Source organism: Triticum dicoccoides, chromosome 5B (genome assembly GCF_002162155.2).
Source record: "Triticum dicoccoides isolate Atlit2015 ecotype Zavitan chromosome 5B, WEW_v2.0, whole genome shotgun sequence".
In the NCBI taxonomy this organism is placed as follows: Eukaryota; Viridiplantae; Streptophyta; class Magnoliopsida; order Poales; family Poaceae; genus Triticum; species Triticum dicoccoides.
This window is the reverse complement of record NC_041389.1, coordinates 637,369,814-637,379,426: the sequence shown is the minus strand read 5'-3', so window position 1 is coordinate 637,379,426 and position 9,613 is coordinate 637,369,814. Positions and strand designations below refer to the sequence as shown.

Sequence of the window (9,613 nt, the reverse complement as noted above, 5' to 3'; positions counted from 1 at the left end):
GTCCCGGCCCCGCCCCCGCCGCCGCGGCCCGACGCGAACGGCGACTTCGAGGCGGCGCCCTCCTCCTCCTCCCCCTCCTCCCCGCCGGCGGCGACCGCGGCGGAGGCGGGGGTGGCCTTCTTCTCCCGCGCGGGGGCCGGCGCCGCGGCCGCCGCGGCGGTCGGCCGGCCGCGGGCGTGGCGGGAGGTGCTGGACCACACGGCCTTCTCCCGCCCGGAGACCTGCGGCGAGGCGCGCGCCCGGGCGCGCCGCAACCTCGCCTACTTCCGCGCCAACTACGCGCTCGCGGCGCTCGTCCTCGTCTTCGTGGGACTCGTCTACCGCCCGCGCTCCATGCTCGCCTTCCTCGCCCTCTTCGTCGCCTGGCTCGCCCTCTACTTCGGCCGCGGCGGGGACGCCGCCCCGCTCGTCTGCCTCGGCCGCGACGTCGACGACCGCGTCGTGCTCGCCGTCCTCTCCGCCGCCACCGTGCTCGCCGTCGCGCTCACCCGCGCCGGCCTCAACCTGCTCGTCTCCCTCGTCCTCGCCTCCGCCCTCATCGGCGTGCACGCCGCGTTCCGCATGAACGTCTACCTCGACGAGAGGGACTCCTTCGACGGGGACGCCGCCGTCTCTTCATTCATGGGGAGCACCTACGGCTACAGCACGCTCCCAAAATGAGATGACGAATTCGATTCGATCCAAGCCGTTTCTTCCTGAGTGTGGCTCCTCTTCTCATCCTCTGTTCTTGGCGGATGTAATGCTCTGGGATTGCAATCTTCGTAGTCTGTATGCGGTGTATAGGATATTGTTTGCTTTCCCTTTTGTGGGGAGTTTTGATTTGTTTGTAGTCAGTCCACTTGGTGTTCAAGTGAAATTCTTAAGCTGATTGTGATGATCCGAATCTGTTTTTCAAGGGAAATTTTGTAAGATGTTGCTCCAAGGTGTAAATCATCCCTCCTACTGACTAGTTGTGAAAATAAAGCTTGTGAAATTCAATGTATCTTGCTATGTTCTTATGCATCATTGAATTAACTAACACAGTAACAGGGCCAGCACGGAAGATTTGGTTTTTGGAAAAGCTGATACATGAAAGAGATCAGCTGACAGGCAAGGTGCAGAGTTGGGTTCATATTGCTACTATGTTTTCTTCTCTTCACAACTTTGGAGAACAACAATTGTTTTCGATGATGCTAAATCCTCATTCATAAATTCTGATGTATGACTACACTAACATAGTAACAGGTCAGCAAAGGAGATTCTTAAGGAAGTGGATACATGAAAGAGATCAAGTGACAAAGTGAGCTCAAGAGTTGGTATCATGTTACTAGTAAAAAAGGTAGAATGCTACTGTATTTTCTTTTCTTCACAACTTTGGGAAACAACAATAGATTTTGATGGTGGTAATTCTTACTTGTAAAGAACAGAAAACTGCATTCATTTATTCAATCATATAACCCTCTTGGTATTTTTTTACAGTTGCTGTTTACTAGGATTATGCCCCAATTCCAAGAGTATGTTCCCTCTGTTTACTAAAGATTATGCACCCACTGCTAAGAGCATGTTCCCTCCACCAACATCCTGATGTTTTTAATCCTCCTTACAATAGATGCACATAAAGATTCATGTCACCAGCCTGTAATAACTTCAGAGTCAACTGTTCCCAGAATTTATATAGGGCCCAGTTGTAAATTAAGTCCCACTTGGATCATGTCTTCAGTTAACTTAGGCAGCTTGGCATCGATGGCTTGCTTGAGCTTCCTCCCTAGCGCGTATGCAAGGGGAGGTGGTACCGCATTCCCGATCTGCCTGTGCTTGCTCTGGATGTTGCCAGCGAAATGGTAGCCATCAGGGAAGCCCTGCATTCATGTCATGTTGTGGGATCAGATCAGAGTCTTGAAAAAGATAACAGCAGATCCGATTCATGGCAACGTGCATTGGATTCTGATTTGTCCGTGCCTGCCCTGGAGGTTAAGCCAGACGGCAAACGAGGCAATTGCTCTTGCACGTGCACACAACTATGCTCTGATTCTGAGAAAATAGCTCAATCTACTCTAGTAGCATTGGTGGGAACAAAATCTACTGTCAACTAGTATGTCATTTTAGCCAAGTGTAGTTGCCGAGGCACAAGTGGATGCATTACTGTATATACTACCCACTATGCAGTAGCAATTTCGAGAGAGTGTTGATAGGGATATCTGCAAAGAGTACTTGCTTACCTGGGATCGCGCACATTCACGAACAGTGATGATCCTGTCCTGATCAGGGTGGAAGCACATGCCGACCCTGCGCATTGGCTGGGGATCTGTGACTGATGTGGGGAAGTTGCCCTCCCAGTCCAGCCTCCCACACAGGCCTTTCCACTGATTGTTCGTCTTGGCTGTTTTGAGCATGCACCTAGGGATCAAATCCACCGTTTTCCCTCTGGATAGCTTCACCTGTAGTATTCACATGATGAAAATTAGCTGCTAGTACATCACATGGTTGCTTACCAAGAATGTAGAGAGCAGCAGAGAATGTGAATAAGATGGATGAGAATAAGATGGATGAGACTGAATGCTACCTTCTCATCTGGCAGGTCATGCCAGTCACAGCCAGGGCGCTTTGGGATGTGCTTGCACCTTATGAGATTCAGCTCGTTCATCTTTTTGGATATGTGGTCACTCAGCGAAAGCGTATCGCCTCGAATCTTCTTCTGGAACCAGGAGATGGGCTCGCCTCCGTACTACAACACACAAGGGAGAAAGGACATTCAGCTTGTACTGATCAAGAGCATTGACTGACACAAGAAATTCAGATTGTACGCACCTTTATTGTTGGGTTGCTGGCGCCATTCTCCACCGGTGGAAGATCGCCGATTGTATCCCTGACTGTTATAGAGCGGAAAGGAGCTCCTCCAGCTGTGCTCCTGGCAGCAGCATAGTATTTACCTCCTGGCAGTTTTATTTTCAGCTCAGGGCTAGCGAAAACATGCATTGGTTCAGGCCAGTCAGGAAGAGTCTCCCCAGGCGCGGCGGCCCAGATGAACGCCCTTTTCCTGGACTGCGCGACGCCATAAGCACCCGCCTCTAGAATGCCGAATCGAACCTAGGAACATGCAGACAAGTTCAGAACAGATGGAAATCAAGGAAGGCCATAGCACAAACAGAGAAGAGCAAGCGTCAAGCACCTGGTACCCCATCTCGAGGAGCGATGCTAGTGTCAGTCTGAAGGTCTGGCCCTTGTTAAACGAAACAAAGTTCCTGACGTTTTCCAAAAGGAAGAACCTAGGCCGGAAATACTCTGCGAAGGACAGGAATGCCGGAATCATCTCGCACTGAACCTTGCTCCATGGGCTCTGCTTGAATCTGTTCATCCAGGAGAACCCCTGAGAAAAGATGCACAGAAAGTGTCAAGCAACAACGCAGAGGATTGACAAAACGCTGAGCATTCCCCTGGTGTATAGGTGAGGCATCTGACCTGGCATGGAGGGCCACCATTGATGAATTCTACTTCACCGGGCACAGGGAGATTCTTAACCTTCTCATCTGAAAGTTCTGCTGCTCCCGCAGAAGCCTCGGGAGTGGAGACGCAGTCATCAACATCGCCACACTTATCCATTATCGCCCTGAAGATGAGAATAGTCAGAAATAAGTAATGGGTTTAGTACATCCAAAGGGGGAAATGGGGTTTGCATACTTCAGAATCACATTGCAGTTCTCCACAAACACTGCTGCTTCAGGATGATTTTGAAGAAATGCTTGCGCAGCAGGTTCTTCATACTCGATCGCCCATTTTGTACGTGAAGCGCCTGTACAGTTGAATGATCAGAAGGTATGTGGTGGCCAAGGTGCTTTGTCTACGAAAATGCACACGCATCTTATGAAGAACATGCAAATGGAAAACACATTACCAGCTAGGTGCAGCCCTTCAGACAAACCTCCACAGCCAGCAAAAATATCAAGGGTTGCAAGACAGTTCTCTTGTGTTTCATCCTTGTGTTTATCCGAACCGGCTTGCTCATCATCACAAATCTGCTTCCCTTTATTCTTTCTCGAAGCAGGCGCCTTCCTTGCCAGGGTGAGCTTAACATTGGTCGGTAGCTGGTTCATAGACAAGGCAAACTCAATCAACTATATGAAGAAGTTTGTCAACAAGATGAGATGAACACAAAATTATATTTGGCAATATCATTCTGACCTGCTTGAGAGTTTCAGTGCCAGGATCATATAAATGTTCACAGTAAAAGGCGTGCTCAACTACTACTGGAAGATTTGAATTTGGAAGGTCATCCTTTGCTGTAACCTCACATTTTCCCTCTATCATCCCAACAGGCACACTAACTATATCTTCACTGTAGTACACCTGGATCAAACAACAAAGAAAACTAGATTAAAGTCCAAGTGTAAAAAACATAAAGTTAGGTGGAATCACAGGCACAATATGATGGTAGTGATTCACATAAAAAAAAGTGGTAAACATAAGGCAGAGTGCCAAACCTCTCTGATATCTGAAGAGTAAGCTTTATCCGATGAAATATCATCAGGCCTGTATAGCCTTCTTACACTGACTTTTGTTGATTTCAGATTAGCTTTACGAGATCCAGCAGCAGCATTGACACTCTGCAAACGACATACCACATAGGGCTTCAGGCCCACATTTCTTCTAGCCCTGTAGGTCCCACGACCCTCGACGGGAGAGAAAAACTGAGGCCTGATATACAGGAAATCGTGAACATTGTATTTGACATTCTTGAGGACAAAGCTGGTCTCTGACAATATTTTGAACTCATCACGGACCGCTTGTCGCTCCTCACAAGAACTGCAAGTGCCGGTTCCGGCGCCCATTTTCTCATAAGGGAGGGAGAAAAAGGCACCTTTCTCAGGACAGTACATGCTTTTGCAGATGTACTCCAATGGCAAACCCTTCTTCTTCCTCTCCTCTGCCCTGGCCCTCTCCACCCTAATAGCTTCCAACTGCTCTTTTCTGCACTTGTGGCCCCAGGGAATCTGCTGGACATTGACAGTCAATGATTCTCTCATGTCACCTACTTTGGACTCTAAACAATCATTGGTAAAGAACACCTCTCGTTCATTTGCAGCATTGCCCAGGACAGTGTCTGAACCATTTTGCAGAACTCTACCATGGATCATCTGTGTGCCATCATGTGTCTCATACATGTACTCAACAAAACACATGATGGCTTCTCCTGAATGACCATCCAATGTGAGTGCCCCACCAACAGCAACACTGAGATCTCCAAATCTCACACTTCTGTACAGAGCTTCTCCGGATGGTGTTTTCCCAACTGTTTGACCTTTCCATTCTATTTCTTCACAAGCATCTGATGATGTATTTCTAGACCTTGTTGATGGCGAGGTCCTTGAAACATGTCCCTCGCCAACTTCAACCACCCCCTCAACATCATCTTCTTCATTTTCTTCTTGTTCCTCCTCAAATACCTTTTGCTCATCATTCTCACCCCCCTCCTTTGAATCCTCTGGGAAATGGGTTGCATCGTAATCATCCCATATCCTGCTGACCAACTTTGTGGTTGTCGCACACATAAGATTTTGTTTTGATATTCGGGCCATTTTTGCACTTGGGTTCAGATTCTCTCCTCTCGCCGCTTGAGATTTCTTCTTCGTTGCTAGCTTCGTCTGCCCTCTTTCTTTCATCTTCTTGATAAGGCCTGTGACAAAGGCGCACCGTCGAATGGACTCATCTGTATAATTTGCGAACTGTTGAAGGACTATCTGTCCATGCACCACAACATATCTTTCAACAAGTGTTGCATCTGTTGAAATGAATGCATGATGCCCACTCTCAAATTCTGCTACTCTCTTGGTAACATCAGCGAAGGAAAGTTTTGAAGCGCGAGTTTGTTCTTTTAAAATGGCGATGATACTAACAGTCAATCTTGCTGTTTTAAGGACAGTGGCACACCATGGCGCATACTGCTTCGTTGGCTGGAGTAACTTGTAGCTGACAAAATTGAAATTCATATGTAAGTTAGAGGGAGGTTTAATATCAAGGAATCGCAAGGTTTCATGCATAAATAAAATGCAAATTTCAAAACATGATAAGATCGGAAATGCAACGCAAGCAATTGTAACATGTGTTCATATATATAGTATACATAATGGATTAGAGCTACAGGAGTACTTACCAAGCTATGTCGGTTTGAATAGATATGCAGATCATCGAGCCACAAGATTCTACAAGCCATTCCTTGATTGGGCTTAGGTAAACCGGAATCCCTTGATCTTCCTGGTCAGATTTACTCGAGGAAGAAGATAACTCTGCTGGCTCAGCTGTTGAACAGAAAGTACCATCATCGTCTCTCATACAACCAGACCCAAAGATAACAGTATCATTTTTAGCACCTGGTTCCATAGGGATGAGCTCCAAAGACATGAATTTGAAATCTGAATTATATAGAGCCCAGTTGTTGAGTATTCTTACTGGCAGCATGCCATCTTCACTGCCAAACATGTACTCATCCTTTTCTATATCGCATGGTGTATAGTATGCTGGCAGTGGGTAGTCATTGGCAATCTCAGCTTCACTGATCTTGATGTAGGCATTTTTAATTTTCTGTGAACTTCCACTCTTGGCTCTCGGCTTCTTCATATTCCACTCTTCCACTTCTTGCAACAACCTTGCTAGTTTCTCTTCTTCATCCTCGTTCTCGGTCACCTGCACCTCCTTGCACCGCCCATCCTTGATCATCAAAGTTTCATGTGAGGCCAAAGCTGCCAGCTTGCTGAATCCCACGTTAGATTTACACTCATTTCTTAGTGCCACAAGAGCAGGCAGCGTCAACAACATCTCATCATCGTTGTTTGCTGCATGATCCAGTGCTGTGAGCTGGTTATGTACGAACTCACCGATGGATATCACAAATTCCTTTCTCACTCTTCCATTGAAGCCACTGCTCAAATTAATGGAACTGACAACACCGGCAAGCAGCTCTTCTAGGCTCAGCAAAGGGTTTCCGCCAACCGATCTAGCTAACTCCCTGTAAACTTCAACACAAACATGAGCTTTCTGGCTGAAAAGGTCAAAATGAGACCTGTAGCTTCTTGTGGCCTTCACATATATATAGTCAGCTAGTTCTGTTGAGAGCGAAATTACCGCGGCGCCTTCCTTATAGCCGGAAACTGCCCATCCCTTGATACGCCCAAATTTGACACATCGTATACCCTTTTTCCTGTCCTTTTCGATATGAGCATCAAATGGCATGACAAGAGCTGTCATGGAGACACCATCACTCTGAGACATTTCAAATGGTTGCAGATTATCATCTTTACCATGCAGGATGAAATCGATGAGTTTTCTGCAGCATTTCCCATCTTCAGGTCCTGTTCTTGTCAACCTAACTGCCTCTGCTTCCTCCTCAGTTCTGATTTCCTTGGTTGTGACAAGTGAATCTTCTTCAAATAAGTCAAATGCCTTCTCATTGAAATTCGAACGGGCAACTTCTCTCTTTGTTCTTTTGCAGCCAATGGTATCGTGACCAATGTTGGTGGTAACATTGCTCTCCTCAATTATATTCTCATTGTCGCTTTTAGGCTTTGCTTGGCGCCTCTTTGTTCCTGAAAGCGACAAAAATGTTGGACACATTTTTGATAGAAATGTTAGACACATTTTTCAACAAAAATATTGGACACACTGAAAGAACTGAATGTAGTGCAAGTATGTATGCATCAGATGAATCCCATGCATAAAAATATTAAAATGGCGGTTTAACTACTCATTCTTTGATCGACCCAGTATGATTATGCTCGCTTACTACACAGAGTGGCCTTGTAAAGTATATTGTTGAATGATTAGTTAAATGCATGAGATGGCAAATGTACCAATAAATGACAATGATGTCCCAATCCATAGTTTCATATACTACACCGCACATCAAACTTATAAAATAATAATATTATGACCGTGTAATTTGCTAATATGGATAAGTGCAATGTTGCGGAAACTACAACATTTCCAGGAATAAGTTTATCTAAAGTTTGGGAACCAAAATAGCAAGGTAAGCACATATACCTGCAGTACCCGCAGAATATGGAGAGTTCGACATAATTCCCCTGTAAAGTTTAGAACCAAGTAGATGTGTCAATTAGAAGTTTAGATAAATATAGCAATCAAATTACGAAATCAAGAGTATAGCAGTTACACCTCAAATCAACAATTCGTTAACATATTTTCAAACAAGGACATATATGGCAGAGCTAGACAGGGTGAACGCAAAAAATGATGGGGTGGGGAGGGGGCAATAAGCTTACCTGGCCAGTTGAATCTACAGATCTCCACCAATGCTAGATCACGATTCACCACCACAGAAATCAAGACTCCTGCGCAACATAAATAGATTAGATTATTAGAGAAACATCCTAATTAGAAGTTCAGATGTGAAAACACAGATCTATTCAAACTTAACCAGATGCCACCGTAAATCAAATAGAAGCACGTCCACCCAAATTCAAACTACGCAAATACAGCTAGCGATGTCACCATAAATCGAGCGTAGAAGCTTCACCCAGATTGAAACCAAACAGGTGACGAGACGTCACCATGTGTAAATCGAAAATAGAATCACAGTAAGTCGGATTCAAACTTGAAGGGGTGATGAAATGCCAAGTACACAAAGCGACCAGAAGAAATAGAGCAACCAAGAGCAGATGGACAAAAATGGGGAGAGGCGTCGATGCAACCTATGGGCAATTGGGCACACAACTCCACATAACAAAGCCAGATCTACCGATCTACAAGAAGTACCCATCAACCATCGGCTACGAGTTCAAGAACGGAGTGAGAGCGTTAACTACCTCGGCGGTGCAATCTACATATCCACCAAGGGCAGACCACAGATCCACCACCAAGGTCGAAACTCTTGCACAACAAAACCATGAAATAGACCTTCAGAGAAGCATCCTAATCAAAAGTCTAGATGCGGAAACATGGATCTATGCAAATACAAAAAGATGTAACCATGAATTGGACATATAAGCAAGTTCATCTGGTTTCAAAATACACAAACACAAACAGTGATGCCACCATTTATAAATCAAGCCGCAGAAGCACGGTCACCCAGATTCAAACCAAACAAAATACACAAACACAAACAGCGATGCCACCCTTTATAGATGCAAGTACAGAGAGTGATCGGAACCTATGAGTAGGCGGCCGGTGACACGGCTCCACAGAACAAAGCAAGATCAACCCAAAAGAAAAAAAAACACAGGATATAAACATGATCCTAGCACTGGTCGGTCGGTTGGCGATCATGATCCATCCAAGGCGAGGACAAAAGTATGGCACATGAAGGAAAAGTGGTAGAGAACCACATGTCCATGTAAAACCGGGGTGTGAAGAACCTCAGCAGCATGCGGACGAATCCCATCTACACCCACCATGCATGGAGGCGAGAACGTACGCGAGATCCTCGACACCAAAACTCACGGAAAGAAAGATCCGAGAAAACCAGACACAAGACGTGATTCCAGACTCCCCTGCCTGGTCTCGGCTATCATCATTCATCCAAAGCAAAGATCCGGACGGAAGCTTGGCGTCGGGAGCACGTGAACAAGCTAGAAAACACCGGCGGCCAGCTGTAGGAACCGGTAGAGGACGCGGACGAAGCCCCTGG

The 9,613-nt window shown here is 46.0% G+C and overlaps 2 protein-coding genes across 2 annotated transcripts; one reads left to right on the top strand and one right to left on the bottom strand.

Moving 5' to 3' along the window:
* Positions 1 to 3: 3 nt before the first annotated feature.
* On the top strand, positions 4 to 982 carry LOC119310356 (PRA1 family protein E-like; the record flags this gene model as incomplete). Its single annotated transcript, XM_037586132.1, has 1 exon — positions 4 to 982. A coding segment is annotated over one exon (657 nt), but the record flags the coding sequence as incomplete, so codon positions are not given.
* Positions 983 to 1,649: 667 nt separating this feature from the next.
* LOC119306462 (DNA (cytosine-5)-methyltransferase 1A-like) lies at positions 1,650 to 9,380 on the bottom strand. The gene is made up of 17 exons (XM_037582673.1): positions 9,342 to 9,380; positions 8,793 to 8,883; positions 8,250 to 8,318; positions 8,011 to 8,051; positions 7,754 to 7,766; positions 6,128 to 7,556; positions 5,102 to 5,943; positions 4,458 to 5,017; positions 4,159 to 4,323; positions 3,872 to 4,061; positions 3,658 to 3,769; positions 3,439 to 3,586; positions 3,149 to 3,346; positions 2,788 to 3,066; positions 2,543 to 2,704; positions 2,199 to 2,417; positions 1,650 to 1,838 (listed from the first exon to the last, which is right to left on the bottom strand). The coding sequence occupies exons 1-17, from the start codon at positions 9,378 to 9,380 to the stop codon at positions 1,650 to 1,652; spliced, it is 4,746 nt and encodes a 1,581-aa protein (XP_037438570.1).
* Positions 9,381 to 9,613: the final 233 nt, after the last annotated feature.